An 18480-nucleotide genomic window follows, 5' to 3' on the forward strand; every position below is an offset into this window, starting at 1 on the left:
TGGTGGGCGCCGTGTCCATTATCAACTGGCCCAGAGCCATGCCATCAGGAATGATGGGGGTGGTTTCAGTCCCTGGTATCGGCTCCATTCTGCACATTGTTTACCTCCTGTGTGACTTCCTGCTTCTTCATCTTGGAAGAGGAGCACAGGAAGGCCCGATAGTCCCCCCTCAATGCAAATCTGCTGTACGCCCAAACAAAAAGCCACATTGTAGCTCATTTTCCTGTCTCCACCGCTGCGCATTTCCAGCCGGGGGGTGTGGTATCAGCATTCCTCAAGGTCAAATCTCTGCACGCCTCTGATCCCCTAATTTCACTGTCTGGGGTTGGTGTGGGAGCTCCTCTAATGGACATGTTATCCATTTCCTGCTGCTGGTTAGGAAGCCATCTTGATCCTGCTGTCACGGAGCAAATTGCCACGTTAAAGCCCCACTAAACACCTTCAGCGTTTCGAATCGGAGACCTACTGCAGGACTCATCAGCTCACCTACCCCTGAGGTTTGAGCCTCTTTTCTGAAGGTCCAAAGGGACGGAGCAGAAATGTGAAGGAGGACGAGAGGAGGAAACAGGATCAGCCTCTGAAAGGAGCATTAAGAGACAGGAAATATTCACTCAACTGAGTTTTTGGAAGAAAGGTTTTGGCCACCCCGCTGGCTTGGAAATAACCTCTGCTAACACAGTTATTAATTTCAGCTTGAGGGGGAAAGACGTGCACTCAAACACACACACAGTCATGCACATGCACAGTGAGCCTGTCTGTAATGGCCTTTGACTACAGGTCTGTGGTTCAAGTTCACTAAAAGCAGCGGCTGGTGTGGAGTGAGCAAGCCAGGGTGGCAGAGGCGGGACAGATGGAGCTGGGACGAATGGATGTAAGAAGGTGGTGGGGTTGAGGGGCAAAAGGGTGGTGGTAGTGGTGGCGGTGGTGGTGGTGGTGGTAGTGGTGAGGAGGGGGTCTCGGCCCAGAGCCCCCTCTGCCAGAAACAACAAGCAGGCCTTCTCATATTCAAATAAATACCAAGCCAGTGGGGAGCACGGAGGGGCTGCAGATAAGGAGGAGGCAAGGGGCGAGAGGCAGACTGGAGGATGGCTTCTCTGCTGCTACACTGAAGCCTATTTAGGATCACAGGCCTGGCTGAGAAGAGCAAAGCAGGCAGTGAAAGATTTATAATGAGCATAGACTCTACCCTTGCATTTAATACCGGGCTTAAGATGTATTAAGGAGACAAAGGCCGGGAATCCTGCTCAGGGGGAGAAGAAAGGCCTTAATTAATTTGGGGAGATCACGGAGGCCCCGCGCCCACATCATCGGTTCTTTGTGGCAGGAATGCCAGCTATTTACCGGCGCTCCAATAGAGCTGAGGGGAGAGGCGAGGTGATGACGACTGGGGCCGCTGCGCAACAGATAGGGAAAGGATACTTTTCAAAAGCTAAAAGCTTCCCAGTTTTAAAACAAAGACGGGAGGGTAAGGGAAGAAGTGATTTTGAAAAGGGATCTGACTCTGAGCAAACCCCCACCCCCCCACCCCGCCCCACCCTTCCTATGTCTGACACACACATTCCAAACTGTTTTTTGCTTTCTCCCGGTCGCTCCATTAGAAATTCAACATGATTAATATTGATAACAACTCTAAAAGGAACATTCTAAATACTCAGGGGTATAACAGTACAAATCAACACGTACATTGCCATTTGGCTGTCCTGATAAAATAAATATTACGCTTTTAGGAATTTTCCTATGTGATAAAATGTATCTTACAGTGATGTCCTGGTGGTTAGATGATAGCTGTTCCCCTCGCCCTCCTTTACAGTGTTTCTTCAGGTGCGTTAGGGCTGAGGTGAGCAGAGTGTCGAGGCCGGCCTGCTCGGACCAGGCTGTTCAGTGCCTGCTGAAGGGCACAGTTGGCAGCTGTCGGGCCTATATTCGTTAACTCGGAGAAGACATGTGGAGAGAGGACCTTCCCTCCCAAAATAAACAAATAGCGGTGGCACACATCTTCCCAGACAACTGCAAAGGGGGAGGGAGAAAGTGAAAATTTGGCTTTTCTTTCTTTGTGTCTTTTTACTTCTGCATGGCTGCTTGGACAAATAGAGCAGGTAGTGAAAGTTGTCAAACCAAGACGAAGATGAGAAACAGGTTTACAACCACAAAACAGAGATCTCACATTGTGGGTTTTAACGTATAAACCTACTGTAAGTAGCAAAAAAGTTGCATCGGGGGGAACATGTTCAGAAATAAGTTATTATATAATCCAAAACACAATATTCCATCATGGCTCTCTCTAAAACACGTTTGTGCTTCCTTTGAGCTCTTTAGACAAATAATATGAAAAAATCTACAGCCCATTTTCCCATGTTTTTACAACGTGTGTGGGAATATATGTTGGAATTTGCCTGAGACACACACGAGGGAATCGTGATTTTCACCTCTGGTCAAGCATTGTGTTCACTTCCATTGTGTTTTTATGCACATGTCTTTTTATGATGACCCTGCAAATACAAAGAGAGTCGGGCTGAACAGGAAAAACCACATTTATATGCCAACAAGGAAATGTGTGAGGACTTATTGCTATTGTCTTTTTTTTTTCTTTCATAAATTGAGAAATCCACTGTGGCATCAACAAGAAGTTACAGACTTACAAATAAATCTCCAAGAAGCCTAAATTTGCCTAAAGGTCTGACATATTTGTAAAATCATATACAAACATTATGAATGTACACTATAGCTCTTGGTGTAAGATTTTATGTTAATTTAGGGTCGTACCATATAATTTCTATAACATTCCTTTAAGGGCTTGAAACGTCGTTATATTGTTATATTTTTTTAAATGAAGATACATCCACTGAGATTGACGATAGGATTAGTGCACTGTGGTCGCCTTTACGCATGACTGAAGGGATACTGAAGGACGATGTGGAACTGCAAACATCAGTATTTACGAACCCAAACGCACATGTGAACAAATAAACTCACTCTGCTCTGCAATATCTATTTTTTCATATGTCAGCGTGCATATTTGCACTTAATAACTACCCTCTGCGCCATTAATGCGACCGTTTTAGGATTTATTTGTGAGGGCAACCCCGGAAAAAAAACTCCTCTAAATATCCAACTAACCACTCAGTGACAGACGATAGAAAGGAAATTACAAATAAGGAAAAACAAATACTGATAGACATCGGGCAAATATTCATCACTGTGGTAAAATGTTTGGACGTTTTGACTGAAAAGAAATCCAATTAGGTTTTGCGCTGATGTGGACATTTCATTTCGGGAAAGGAGGTGAACTTGTTTTTTTAACCGGAGGAGTGAATGAGGGCATTCACGAATTTGACCAATAGACAAAACTAGAGGGCTGACTGCTTACACCTGCCCGAAAAGAAATATATATATAATTTTGCATTTTGCGAAAAGTTTATGTACTTTTTTTTTATATCTTCGACATCTTAAAAACGCTTCATTTTTCATAGTAATGTTACAACGAACAGAGAGTTCATATGTTGACAAGGACAGGGCCTGCAAGAATAATAGTAGTCTTGTTATTATTTTTACGGACTAAGGTCACTTTTAATCACCACAGATTCCTGTAGAATTTCTATAGAATTAGTAGAGGGAGTTTATCATTAATTGCGTCGATACATCAATATATTATGTACGCGTAAATACCATGGTAAAAAATAACATGTTTTTGAACCGATATACCGTTTATTCATTAAGGATATACTCATGAGGTGAAAACTCACTACTAATTGATAACTTACTGAATAGGACTTTTTTTTCCTCCTTCTGAATATAGAATAAACTTCCATATCTGTGATTGTTTGCCTCACAATGAGCACCATTCGGAAGTCCAAATAGCTGAGGCACCTTTCTGAATGTTTCCTCCTGCATACCTGCGTCTCTCCGAGCGTTTCCTAAAGCCCCGCGGAGAGAGGGGACACCCCGGGCCCTCCGCTGTCAGCGGTCAACTGCTCACTTCCTCTCCTTCTTCTTCAGGGATTTGCACCAATATTTAGATAGGATAGGGTTTTATACGTGGAGCGCGCCGCTGCGGTCCCTGCAGCCTCAGTCACGCAACATGAATGTGAAAATCATTGTTTTTATGATGAGGGGGGAATAACCCGTGATTTATTATCCGTTAAATGATGTGAGCGTGTAATTAATAATTTTATCGGCCTGATTGTGGCGGAGACAGGCTCGTTAAATTAAAGAGTGGAGAAATGAATATCTCCGCCAAACGAGCGTGAAAACATCAAAGCAGATCTGATGCTGTTTTATTGTGTCTGAGGGCAGAGGAGCGCGGGCAGAGAGAGAGAAGAAGAAGAGAAAGAAGAAGAAGAAGAAGAAGAGAGTGCGCCCACGGATCTCTCCAGATACACCGATGACCTAATCACATCTCCGTTTAATATGAACACAGAAATAAGCAGCCGAGGCTTGACTTTTACGAGATCTGTGCCATTTAATGAGGCATGGGTGGGAGTTTTTTCTTTTCTTTTTTTTTTTTCTTTTCTTTCTTGGTTTGGTGATTTGTCATGAAACCACCACAGGACCACACAGGCCTCTCCTGCTGCACATGAGCCTCCGATTCTCCTCCACAAGACAACAGAAAGAATCCCACAACGTGTCACATCCATGCTGTGATGGAACGACTGCTACGAAATGTCTCAAATCAATGTTATTCACATGCAAGCGAATTTTTAGAATGTTTTTAATCAAAAAAGTATGTTTATTCGCTCGACCAAGTGCGTAAAAGCGCACGCCAAATGGCACCAAGGGCCCACAGGTTTGCCTTCTGTTGGCCTTGTTCGTCCTTGTGCAGCAGCCTGTCAGTTCGCTTCATTTACTGTTGAGTCTCTGAGTGCCAGCGAGGGACAAGAGCACTGGTTCACGGTTATGAAGCAGAGAATAATGCGTGATAAGAGTGGATACTTGTTTCCTGCGTACACTAAAAAAAAGTATAAAATAAAAGTAAATTACATCCCTAAAATCCACAGTGGACTTTCACGTTTCAACTGTTTCAGTTTAGATGTTAGGACGGAAAATATGACTTCAGCAAAACTCCGAGGGCTCAAGTGCGGGCACATTTATTTTAACTACATTAAACAACGAAATAACATGTCGCAGTTAATATCACTCCACATGAGCAGGGCCACCGGGCGCGCACGCACTTTTGTGGGCTGCAAATGTTTCATTTTTCATTGGGAGTGTTCGTCTGAAAATGTAATTTAATTAACATTAAAATCCGCGGCAACTTATAATAAACTTGTCCTCGATCATTGAATCCAAAGCTGTGTCTCCTCTTTGGGACTATATGAAATACTAAAGCTTTTAAATAATTACAACAGGTATTTACACCGGATAAATTTCCACAGTGGCCATAATCACTGGCCATAATGAATAGTAATTTTAACACATCACATTTTCAATAAAAAAACAACAAACAAACAAACAGTGATCTGGTTTGGAAAAAACAAGCTGTAAAGAGAGATGTGACTGTCCACGCTGCTCTGTGTCCATCAGTCAATGAATGAGAAACGGTGAAGTCGCTGTTCAGGCCTGTATCCTCTAATCAGTGAGAGCTGTTCACATGCTTTGCTCACTTTGTCTAGTTGTTGTCAGCTTTGGGCTGTACGCGTTGAACTCCTCTGGATGGAGTCTGGTGCAGCACATGAAGTCCTACGGAGCAAAGATATTTCAAGTAAAGTCAAAGATGTGCGTAAAAGAACTCTGTTTTAACACAGTAAAAGTGTCTCTCCTCTTAAATCTGCTTGAACACTAAACGAAAATCACAATAATACTTTGGTAGTAACTCATACGTTTACAGCTATTTTTACAATTTCTGCAAACGTGTGTCTCTTTTATCTCTGCTGCACAGACTGTGTTTCCTCGCTGATTCATCGCTTACTCACTTCCATGAAATAATCTGCATTCTTACATTCATATGAAGCCTTAAGGTGCGTTTTACGCACTGAACCAACGTTTTTATCCGCTGCTTCCTTTCGATTAAAATTCTGCTCCAGCTCACACAAGGGTGTTTTTATTCCATATTTTAATGTTTCAGCTAGAAGTCGGTCTTTATGCTCAGATCAGCTCTGAATGCCTCCGCTGTGCGTTGGCTGCTGCTGAGGCCTGCGAGCGAATTCCAACACAGTCTCTTCCCATTTTGATCTGCTCCTGTATTTTGTCTGTTATCACCTGAGTATTTACAAAGGAGGCTTCCGACTTGGCAATGATGAAGTGAGTCGGTATCGATGGCATCATATCTGATAAAAACAGACCGGCATTAACTGGGAGGGATACATCATGTGGGCGACGGTTTACACTGGTTTTGACTGCGACATGCCTGATTTCTTTTATACAGTAATCATTGGGTGTTTCCTCCATTAAATGAATAAACAGAGTGTGCGTAATCTATCTATCTATCTATCTATCTATCTATCTATCTATCTATCTATCTATCTATCTATCTAAATATTGGCTCTTGGCAACATATTGCAGTAGTTTATTTACGCTTCCTGCCTCCCATGGAGAAACATCCAAAACAAATAGGGCTTTAATCCTCTAACTGCTTTATCTCATTAGAACCCCGCTGCTGCCTTCACACTCATTAATTCAATGACTCCAGTGTAAATTAGACTATCCGCTCGCTATCACAGAGGCTCCAACAAAACACGTCTCCGGTCGCCGCACATTAAAGCTGAACCTCGATAAGCTCCGAGCCAGCAAGGCGATGGTGTGGAGGCGCAACGCGGAGAGGTCAAGTCCAGCTCTGCTCTGAATTGGAGTGCCACGTGTGTTTATTCTCCCTGATTACCGACTGCATGGATGACCTTTTGCTCGGTTAAATGTGTGAATGTGGCAAGGTGTATGACAGTAAAGGCGCTGCGTAAATCTCACATAAGATCGCGCGAAATTCCGCAATACTTTTTGAGAAATGTGCCTGAGTAGACAGATGAGTATGTGTCCAGATAGATGTGAGAAAGACAGCACTGAGAATGGACAGTGTCACCTGGGTGTCTTCTGAATCGTTTCTTGAATACAGTAGATACCTGCCACCCTTTTCCATTCCCGCATATCTTAGATCCATGTGTTTCATTTGTACTGAAATTAAAAGCAATATTCTTACTTCTGCGTGTGATTTGATAAAAAAAAAAACGCGAAACATTTGAAACTGAAGTAAAACAAAAAAAAAGTTGCATTAACTTTCATTCTTTGATGTTTTTCGAATAGTATTCATAGAATAACTGCATTTTCAAAGTGAACCTATGCGTAAAAGTTACACACATTTCAGATGTTTTTTGTTTTTTTTTTCTTTTGCACTGCAGCCCCTCATGTTCCAGGCAGACTCGTGGCAGCAGCAGCAGCTCTATCTGGGCTTGGACAGCTAAAATATGCAAACGCATACATAGGCCCATAATTTACTGGAAAAGTAGTGCACTTTGAAGCCGGACATGGCAATGACGTTGGAGTTGAATTCAAATGACTGACACGGTCTTATTGAAATAAAACATCCAGTGCAGAGCGCGGACACTTTTTTCCTAGTGGTGCAGGGGAGGCGTGGAACTCGCTCACTTTTGACATTCTCGGAGCAGTAGTAGCTTCTCCTCAAGGCAGGACTCAGATGACACCACCCCGCCAACGACTGGAGGAGAAACAAGGGAAGCGTTCTCTCTCTCTCTCTGCGGATGAACTATGTTTTGACACCAGGACGTGTTTGGGGGTTCATCACATGAATCTGAACAGCGGAGAGCTTTTCGCGTCCTCACAATAGCCGTGGGAATACTTTGAGAACAGTCCAAAACAGACTCTCGCACCCACGGAGCGCCGGTAGCGGAATGTGAAAACCCCATTTTGGCGCATGTTCTTCCACATTGTGCGGAGCCTTCTCCTGCTTTCTGCGCGGTTGGAAAGCGGTGGAGGAGGAGGAGGAGGGACGGCTTTTCCCGACTCGATCCCTTGCCTATGGACGACGGCGGTCCCCTCTCTCCAAAGGCAAATGCTTTCAGTATTGCCTCTCTGATTTCGGCTGCAGAGCAAGCAGGAAACGCATCGTTTGACAAACAGAGCGCCGGCCTGGACAAGCCAGACCTGCACAACCACAGTTCCTTTAAAATGCACTACAGCACTGTCACCCGGGAAATGGAAGGTAAATCTGTTTGTTGATGCCCGTAGAGCTGCCGTAGCATGTATACACCTCACACGGAAAACATATGAGACCCTCGCGTCTGCTCGGTTACTCGTCATTTTCAAAAACGCACAAGTACATTCACAGCGCAAAACCAAAAGCAGCATATGGGCGCGTTGTTTTGAATGCATGAATGATATTATTGTCAAAAGAAATTCTGACACGGTTCGCCCGGTGCGAGAAATAATGCAAATCCAGTCCTAGCAGGGAGGAGATGTCTGCATAGAAAGCAGCCAGAGTGGGAAAAAAAAGTTTCCCATTCCAAAACCCCAAAGCTTTGGACAAAGAGTCAACTTTAATTCTTGCAGGATCACATAGATTGAAAATGCAGCCAAGAGGAGGAGGAGGGTTTACATGGGCACCCTGTGCGTAATAGTAAAATCAGACCATAATACGCATATCCAGCTCGGAGGGGAGTGTAAATCCACTCCACGGATCTTTTTGTCCAATAACGACAAAGCAACGGTCACCTGCCGCCTGTTTGTTTGTTCATGCAAATCAATGTGTGTTTACCTTGTAAACCGTTTACACTCCGCTCTGCCGGCCAGATCCTCTATTGTTTGCTAACGGGGTTGATGTGGGCGATACCCTTATCCAAAAAGTTAAATGGGTGCCGGAAAGCCCATTAAAAAGGGGCGCACTTCTCTGTCAATCAGTCTCGTCCCAAGGCGAGGAAAAGGCACATTACCTGCAGTTCCTTATCTAAATAGAAATAAGAACCGGTTTTATCGCAAAGGGGAGGCCCTCTGCGTCAGATAAGAGAGGAGACTGGCTTGCAGTGTAACACACTGCAGCAGCGCACAACAGAGGCCGCTCAGAGCGCGATCGATCCGCACCGCAAACTAATTCACACGCACTCGAAGCTCGTTTCTGCGAATAGCTCCGAGATTCTCCGCGGGCACCGCTGGTTTTTGGAAACATTTCGTCACTATTCGGACGTCTGCTACTTTAGATCAGGCAGACCGTAGTATGCTGGCAGTGGATGCGACTTCAGGGATTAATAAACAGCCGAGACGGAAACTTTTAAACCAAAAGGGGTGTATTTATGCGTGACATCTTCATCTGGAGATCACCGAATCCTGCTTCTGTTTTTGCTATCTGTGTTATAACCGACTTTAAGTGCACGGCATATTTAGTAAATCCAGTTTTTTGGGATGATTTCAGCCATATCCAGTCCGTGGCTGACGCAGCTGTCCCATTTTTGCGATGTTGCAGCCTTCACGACGAGCAGCCTGAGCAGCCTCAACACGCCGGGGGGCTACCACCTCTCTCCGTCCCCCGGGGACCCATACAGCCAACATGAGTCCCACTTCGAGCCCTGCCCGGCCGCCCAGCATAACTACAACTATCCCGGGTCTAATCCGGGCCAGGCCCCGCCGAGTGACAGCGGGACTCCGAACTGCTCCTCGTCGTCCTCCAACTCCACACCGAACGGCAAAACTATAGTGAAAAAGAACCCCAAAGTGGCCAACATTAACGTCCAGCTGGAGATGAAAGCGTTATGGGACGAGTTTAATCAACTGGGCACGGAGATGATCGTCACTAAGGCGGGCAGGTAAGCACAGAATCTACACAGAATCCACACAGGCCACAGGTTGGAAAGTTGATGTTTTTCCTATGGACATTCGTATAGACCAGTGAAGTAATACAGAAGAGACGGAGCTTAATTGTAATATGTAGTATTACTCATTTTACACCTGACGTAAAACTCAGATATGCAGGTTATAATTTAGATTTCTTTTTATTCGCTGATATCATCAAAACAATTCAGGTTAACAGAGTTCCATTAAAACAGGCTGCTGTATTTTTTCAGAACATTGTTTCTTCTTCTTGAGTTCAGAATGAGCAAACTTTTTTCATTATTCAAGTCGCTTTTCTTTCTTTTTTTTTTTTTCTTTTTTTTTTTTTTTACTTCCAGGAACATATTTATGGCTCCACGCTGGTAAAACAATCGTGTTTGATGACAGTTCAACCAAAATTATAATCCTATTTATTGCACACTTTGGCCTAAATGTTTGTTTTACAATCCGGATAGATTGAATAATAATAGTAATAACTAAATACAACAAACACTGACATAATCTTTGTGTCGGCGCATCGAACCACTCTGCTTTATAAATTACATTTTATTTTTACTTGATTTAAAGTTTTGCAGGAGAGCTCTGCCGCTGGAGCTGTTTTAAGGACAAACGCGTGCAGGCTTGTGGATGTGTGTGCGTTGTGCGTGCCGGCTGTAAACACCATGTTGATGTGATCCTGCTGCGTTTTATAGAGGATAACTGTAACTCACGGCTGCTTTTCTTCCCCGTCACTCTCCATTTTACGCGCCGCTGTAATACGGAACATTACTACCCTTAGTCTGTGGGAGTCTTTACATGTGTGAACGAAGATCAGCTCTTGATTACAGAGCTGCAGCCTTGTTTTTATTCGGGTCTCGACACGTGTTTACCTTTTTTTCCCTTTTTCTCTTCTTAGGAGTGTCTGTCTGTTTCCCTTGCATTACGCACTAGTCTCGCAAAAATAAAGCTTGGTGACAAGAATTCTATTGATACTTTTTATTAAAAAAAAATTAGAAAAAAAACGGAATATGGATCATTTAATTTTTCCAAAATACAAATTTTTCATGTCAGAAATGATAAGCCTGTGGAGCTGCTTGTATTATCAGGCAGAAAACAAATCCTTGCAGCAGTGACCTCTGACCCTCGTGGACAGCCAATCAAATGTACTAGTATTGTTATTTTTTATATATGGCGACGTCTCCAAATGCCGTCTTGAGTTTTTTCTGTATTATAGTAATTTAAAGAGGCATGAGATAATTGATTTAATCCTGAAAGTGAGGGTTGAGTTTCCCTGCTCACACAGCACTGTGTGACAGGAGAAAGGAGATCCGCAGCAGAGCACTTTAAGAGCTCCTTCAGCCTCACCTAGCCACAACACTGACGTTAATTGAGCGTTGATTTTAGGATCCCTTTCACTGACTCGGCGGATTACTCAACTTTCAGCTGATGTTGTTGGGCTATATGGATGTTCTCACATAGTAATCTAATGAGGTGAAGGAGAAGAACAAATATTTAAGACCTAACAATCCTGCAAAACTCCCAGAAGGGTTTGAAAGAAACTTTCAGGAGACAAAGCAGAAAAATATTGTTATAAATGAACAAGTCATCAATATGCGGAGAACGCTGCCTAAAAATGCTCCCTGGTGTATTTTTTCAGACAAGTAGGCCTACAGTTCTGGATGATGATAAAAACGTAAACACTCAAAACTGAGCTTTCTTAAAAGCAGTGCCACACCTCGAGCTAAATAACGGCCTGCTGCGCGTGTGTGTTTCCACTACACGTGTGTAGGCCTTCATGTGTCTGGAACTCATCAGAAGAGCTGCAGAAGAGAAGTTAAAGCGGCCTGCCAGAAATTACAAAAAGCGGATTTAACAGGCAGCGAACGCACTGCTCCACTCAGACCTGGGAGAGTTTTATCTGGCTACGCACGGACGGAATTACGTCATTTTGCAACAGCTTGAAGCTTCTGTCTTCTAGGAGCCTCCAGATCGCTCTTTAACTTAATGAAACTCTTTAGGCTCGAAGCTGCGTGTCTCTGCAAACATGCTGAATTTCCGAGAAATGCTTTGGCTGTATAAATCATTTGTCACTTCCAAACAATGACAGTTAAACACCACCGTCCACACACAGTCTGAAAAAGTAGGACACAAAAACTAAATGTGCACCTATGCGAGCAGCCATTTAAAGCCTACATTTAACAGTCGCCCCATGTTGTTTTTTTCCTTTGCCAGGAGAATGTTTCCAACTTTCCAAGTGAAAATATTTGGGATGGATCCCATGGCAGACTACATGCTCCTGATGGACTTCCTGCCTGTAGACGACAAACGTTACAGGTAACTTTTTGCATGTCTTCAGACGACTGAAACACACATCTGTCACTGCAGGGCCGTGAGGCGTGCAAGGCTTTTACGCAGCTGCACAACTCACACTTTGCAATTTTTAATTTTAAATTAGATTAAATTATTTAAAAAATAAATAAATAAATAAAAACGACATAGCCTATAAAAAGATAAATAATAGAAATAAAAAAAAAAAAATACCTACACACACGCATGAATTCATGCTACAATATTTTAAATCATTCCACAATTCACCAGTTTATGCCCAGCATATGTTGGTGATACACGCCGACGTTAAACATACATCCATTGTCATATTTTCCCCATTGTGAGGCCTGTTGTCATTGTTCATACACCCTCAGTGTGTCTCCATACATTTCAACACACGCATAGTTATTTTGTACGCATGAGTGGGCAACTTCAACTCAAGTAAATAATGTCGGACAATCGGAACTTTATGTTTATAATGAACTTCCTCCGGGCTTGCAGGTACGCTTTCCACAGCTCATCGTGGCTCGTTGCCGGTAAAGCCGACCCCGCCACGCCGGGCAGGGTCCACTACCACCCGGACTCTCCGGCTAAAGGCGCCCAGTGGATGAAGCAGATCGTCTCTTTCGATAAACTTAAACTCACCAACAACCTGCTGGACGATAACGGCCATGTGAGTACTCTGCTGGAAATAAATGCATGCAGAAAAGAACGAACGAACAGAGCAAAGGCTTTAACAATAATTACGCAAATCATTCTATGAATGTAAAGCAATGTTATTCACTGCGACGAGTACAGCATCGTAGTTACAGATTTTACCGACACCTTTACTCGCCAAAAATACTAAAACGAGCACTGCAGAAGCCGTAAACGCACTATTTCGAGAAAGGAGGAAAGATAACCACAGTTAAGGAGAGGAGGTGTATTTTTACGCACCCTCAGCCTGATTGATACGTGTGATTTAACACCAATAAATCATGAAATTTTGACTGATAGTCAGATGTTGCCAAAAGCTTATTTTCAATCCACAAAAATGGCGCTGCATATCAGGCTTTGCTCCAACAATGACGGCAAGGAAGTGGAATATTTCACCACTGGAAATTATTTCAGCCCTCCCCGCTTGATCTTCCACTCTGCCTGAGGGTTTCTGTGTCGCTGCATTAGCTGTGAAATCAGAAAGAAAACAAGAGATTTTCGAGTTTTTGGGGCAAATATTTTAGCGCATATTGAACAGAGTGAGACATGACCAGGACGGCTAGATGGAGAACGACCGATATTATTGCTCCATGGACAGGCTTTAAAATAAGAACGATATTTATTAAGAAAATATTCCCAGATGGCTTTTATGTATTTAGATGAATGTTTCTGATCGATCTGCACATTTAGGAGCTTCGGGTAATTCCTGCTGTTATTGCACTTACCAAACCTGACTATCCACTTAAATTTATCTTGGAGTTGGTGCAGGGTTTATATATTTTGTAAATAATAAAAATAATGTCAATAGGTATAAATCACCAAACCATGTTTGGTCTTTAAGGTCTGCTTTTTTTCTACGTTATTAAATTTCTCTTTATCAGATTTTTATTTGTTCATTAATTGGCACAGTTTATCTTATTGCAGCCCAATAATAACACTGGCCGAAAAAACTCTGACTGGCGAAATTTAAGTCTTCAATCATTCAGCGCAGTGTTGTATTATAATTCTATACGAGTGCTGATGAATGCTGTGGGGTTTTTTTTGTTTGTTTGTTTTTTCAGATCATCCTGAACTCCATGCACCGCTACCAGCCCAGGTTTCACGTGGTTTACGTGGACCCCCGCAAGGACAGCGAGAAATATGCCGAGGAGAATTACAAAACTTTTGTTTTTGAGGAGACCCGCTTCACAGCGGTCACAGCGTACCAGAACCACCGGGTAAGGAGCTTTTATTACCTTGTGAGATGGTATGTTGTGCAGATGTGGCCTGAGTCTAAAGGCATATGAATACAGGCTGTATGTGCTTAAATATTATGGGTTCAATGATTCCAAGAGGTACATGAAGGGAAAGCTTGTCAATAAGTCGGTTTCAGCTCAACTATTAGTCAATAAATGAAGATTTAAAAAAAAAAGTTCAGTTAGGTAAATCTCTTCCACTGCGCGCCTTTTGCGCGTAAATGTTGCCTCTGGTCTGTGCGCACAGCTGTGCTCATGCCCTGTTTTCCATCAGTCTGTTTAGATTCACTCATCAGTGCATTCATCGCTTATTCAGAGCGACTCTTAACGACTTAAACATTGGAATAAATTCAGTTCCGATCAGCTATTTAGTTACAGTGAAGAGGGCGGGAGCGAATACGTTATTGTGAGTGTGTTTTATATTCCCTTGACCACATGGAGATCAGGCTGGAGGATAACTTTTATTTTTCTAATATTAAATATCGCAGATTTTTCAAAGTGGAAAAATATGTTTACACCTGAAGCCCCGATGGCCACAGTTACAGTTAGCTTGTCAATTATCGCCTTAATCATGTGACTCAAAATTAGCTCAATTTAATTTGAAACAATAAATAAAAAAATAACAATGATTATGGTGGTATTCGGGTTCTGATCATGAATAACCTATTAGTTAGATTGTGAGCCTACAGATGAGAGGCTGTGCAACTGTAAAAGTTACAAAAGAGTTCAGAAATAACAACATTATAAGCATTGTATTATCAGACAGTTCTATGAGTCCACTTTTGGTTTAAACAACATTGAGTGGACATGATGCTACAGCCTTGAACAACAGAACCGTGTCTGTTCCATATTGTATTAAAGTCAGCAGTATGCTCAAATGTGTGTGTGTGTGTTTTAAAAGACAGAACAATATCAGCCAATCAATGCTGTCTTTTCTAATAGAAATCAAACCCAACAACCATTTACAATTGAACATGACAGTGTGTGTGGCTACAGTGTACAGCACTGTGGTTTATTTCATGTTGTGCACTGCATTTCAGATCACGCAGCTGAAGATAGCCAGCAATCCCTTTGCAAAGGGCTTCAGGGACTGTGACCCAGAGGACTGGTGAGTTGTTCACTCAAACTATACAGTCTTACTGGCATGTTTCCATGTGGTGTAAAATATGTCAGAGAGTTCGGCTGTTTGTTTTATCTCACACACGTTACCAGATGGGTGGAGTTTACCGCACAAAAGAACACAATGAGTGCATGACATTTGGAAATCACTGGATATTGTTTGAAAGTCAATAGACTGTGCTTTTCTGTCATTGACAAATTACCAGACACTCTCGTAATTGTCACAATGGAGTAAACCTCACTCATCTGGTGTGCACCGGTGGCTGAAAGCAGTGCAAAGACTTATTATCCAGCCCTGCAAATTACATTTTCTGTTTCCTTAAAAGCAATAACTGAAGCGATTATGCTGATGTTTTTGATTATTTTACAGGCCAATCTGAGTCATCTAATAGGTTGCTTCACATTTCTTTCATTGTAAATTGGTAGCTTGTCAATGTGTAAATTCTCATTACATGCATCAATGTAAACTCTTAAAATGTTCATTCATCATTTTTTAAATATAATAAAGAAACTGTGCCCATGACATTCATTAAATGAGTATGTAACTGAATCCATTCTCCCTGCTCCAGGCCCAGGAATCACAGGCCAGGCTCTCTGCCAATAATGAGTGCCTTTGCCAGAACAAGAAACCCAATGTCATCTCCCCCTCAGCAGAACGGCACGGAGAAAGGTCTGTAGCTCGCTCTTTGTTTCATCAAGACCCATGCTTGCTATCTCACATAAAAAAAAAAACATTTGAAAAACATACTCATGTTAACTTTTTCAGCCTTTACAAGAAATTTTATTTCTTTCAACTATTGGCATATTTCCCCTCATGTTCTCATTCACAGTATCAGGTCAATACTGACTTTTAATTAAACATCAAATATCAGCCAGTCAAAGTCATCTACTGCTGACATAACAGAGTTCTTATGCTGTTATATAACTGACCATAACAGTCAAACCTGCACTGAAAATGAGATTTTCTTGACATGGTGATGATTTTATTTATTAGTTTAATAACAGTGAATTGATAAAATAAATATTTATGTCATAGAGTTTCACCTTTAAAAAATCCCTTCTGAAGGAGTTTGTAACTAAACTATCGTTTCTGCAACAACTAATCAAATTCATCTTCGACTATTAAATTAATTTTGAAAATGGATTATTAAGTTTGAGGGTTTTTTTGTTTTTTTTGTTAATTTGTTTGTTTTTGGGAAACAGTCTAAATTCTTACTTCAGCTTCTTAAATGAAAATATCTTTCTGGTTTCTTGACTCCTCTATGACAGCAAACTGAATATCTTTCTGTTGTGTGACAAAACAAGACATTTGCGTACACAATCTTGAGATTTTCAACATTTTTCACAATTTTCTGACATTTTATAGAGATTCTTTTAGATTAACTGACAATGATAATAATCTTTAGATACAATGCTGTCTGTTGTGAAACTATTTGAAATTTAATCTGCAACATTTTAAACAAAATGCATTATTTAATATGCATTCATATTTTAAGCAGAAAAGGTCCCAAATAAACTGGTATCAGTAAGAGCATTCAGTTTGGAGAGCAGGACAGAACACAGTCACAGTCAATGAAACTATACTCAACCTGTTGGCACAAAGTAAGCACCACACGTTGACTCGCTCTGACTCTTCTCAATTCTCTTCCCGCACAGAAGACAGCAGGCGGGAGTACGAGCGAGACCCCAGCGGCACGCCCATACACGGAGACCCAGCTCACCAGCTCATGTCCCGGGTCCTCAGCCCCGCCTTGCCTGTCCCAGGAGGCCTCCATGCCGTCCCACTCACCAGCGGCCGACCCAGCCCTCCTCACGACCTTCGGTCAGACCCCCACCCTCTACCGCCAGACACCCTGCACCACCACCCCTACAAGTACCCCACCACCTATGAACACTACCTGGGAGCCAAGACCAGGCCGTCGCCCTATCCTTTACCCAGTATCAGAGGACACACGTACCATCACCACATGAACCCCGCCACAGCTAACATGTACTCAGCCACCAGTGGCCCCTCTAATTATGACTACGGGCCCAGATAATGACTGCTGTCCACCGGGGCTAATGGCGCACAGCACTGCTGGAGTGGAAACAGGCAGGAAAGGCAGCTCGGTCCTGTCTATTGATGGCTTACACAACCTGCGGGGTGCATTCACAGGGTGGAACTCCTTCCTGCTGGATAAACCCTGCCGTATTTATTTAAAGGAAAATGCCTCTGCACCTGCTCTGTTTCCTTTGAGGGGTCTGCTTTGACCTTTAAACTCAAATGGCAATAGCTCCACACCAGGGCACCTCTTACCTGCGCGGTGCAGACATTGAGCCAGTGAGCAGAGGAGACAGAGGGACCTCTCCTTAACACGGACAACACCTTTGATCACAGACTGGAATAGAATTCTTTTTTTGTGTTGGATGCACTTTTTGATTTGCCTTGTTTTTATTGCTTTCAAAAAAGCCATATGTTATATAGTCCATCAACCTTCTAGGTAGACGAGATTTTTGCATGCTGAGCTCTTCAGAGAGGGTGTCGAAACACATCGAAATGTTTTTGTTTGAGGAAAAAAAAAAGGATTTGATTTTGAAACGTTCTTAACATCTTGAGCCGCTCTGAGAAGCTTGTACCATGGCACTGACTTGCAGCAATTCAAAGTAAATAAATGAAGCAGAATGACTGTTCTGTATCTGTAAAATAAACATTAAATTCTTGTAATTCATAAAGAAATCGGCCTTTGAGCAGATCTTCCATTCAAAGCTCTGTCTGCTGTTGCTCTGCCGAGTGGGAGGGGTATATAAAAGCTTACCCCACTGATAGCATTGTTCAGGTTTCTCCAACCGGATTTGGGCCGAGGTGTCCGCTGCGCCTGCCGTCACTGGCAGTAGGAGGCTGTCCAAACATTTGACTGTACTACAGTTCAAATGTTGAAATCTGCACCTGGCTCTACAAAAAAAAGCACGTACGCACGCAAAAATGCAGTCATCAACCAAACTTCCTACTTCTACACACACTTCCTTCTTAGTTTGGATAAACCACGTGTTACATTACAGAATTATAGAGTGAGGGTTTCTGCTGAAGGCATCCACTCAAAATAGTATTATTGCAAGCAAAGATGTTTAGAAAAATAGGAACAATTTAAGTAAAATGGAATAATACATGACTCATTTGCTAAGCTTGTATTATCATACTATAGTAAAAATCTGTAGGTAAAAAAGTATTCAATAACAATTCTATATGATTATAATACATTCTGATTGTTGCGTGTTATAAAAACGTACTTCCCGGGAATAAAAAACCCATGTCATGTCATAAAAACTGGGGGGGGAGACATGTTTTACATTTCCCCCTTGCCCCAAAAGGATATCATTG

At 42.4% G+C, this 18480-nt stretch overlaps 1 protein-coding gene across 4 annotated transcripts; it reads left to right on the forward strand.

Annotated features, from left to right (window-relative positions):
* The first annotated feature begins 7541 nt into the window (after positions 1-7541).
* On the forward strand, positions 7542-17838 carry tbx1 (T-box transcription factor 1). Of its 4 annotated transcripts, none has more exons than XM_030415812.1 (8): positions 7542-8146; positions 9350-9740; positions 11977-12078; positions 12574-12745; positions 13830-13985; positions 15044-15111; positions 15692-15792; positions 16782-17838. In XM_030415812.1, exons 1-8 carry the CDS (start codon positions 7963-7965, stop codon positions 17159-17161), a joined length of 1554 nt encoding a protein of 517 aa, XP_030271672.1. In that variant the 5' UTR covers positions 7542-7962; the 3' UTR covers positions 17162-17838. The 4 variants fall into 4 exon arrangements, with proteins under 4 accessions (XP_030271672.1, XP_030271674.1, XP_030271671.1 ...); XM_030415814.1 differs by having other exon boundaries at positions 7543-8146; positions 9401-9740; XM_030415811.1 differs by having other exon boundaries at positions 7546-8146; positions 16779-17838.
* The last annotated feature ends 642 nt before the right edge of the window (positions 17839-18480 follow it).

Source organism: Sparus aurata, chromosome 5, assembly GCF_900880675.1.
Source record: "Sparus aurata chromosome 5, fSpaAur1.1, whole genome shotgun sequence".
In the NCBI taxonomy this organism is placed as follows: domain Eukaryota; kingdom Metazoa; phylum Chordata; class Actinopteri; order Spariformes; family Sparidae; genus Sparus; species Sparus aurata.

What these genes read in the sequence shown, in the direction of transcription:
- tbx1 (XM_030415811.1), top strand. Translation starts at nt 7,963, where the DNA reads ATGGACGACGGCGGTCCCCTCTCTCCAAAGGCAAATGCTTTCAGTATT. An exon ending in CAGCGTACCAGAACCACCGG is followed by an intron (nt 13,986 to 15,043) that starts GTAAGGAGCTTT and finishes ACTGCATTTCAG; the next exon opens with ATCACGCAGCTGAAGATAGC. An exon ending in GCAGAACGGCACGGAGAAAG is followed by an intron (nt 15,793 to 16,778) that starts GTCTGTAGCTCG and finishes CTTCCCGCACAG; the next exon opens with AAGACAGCAGGCGGGAGTAC.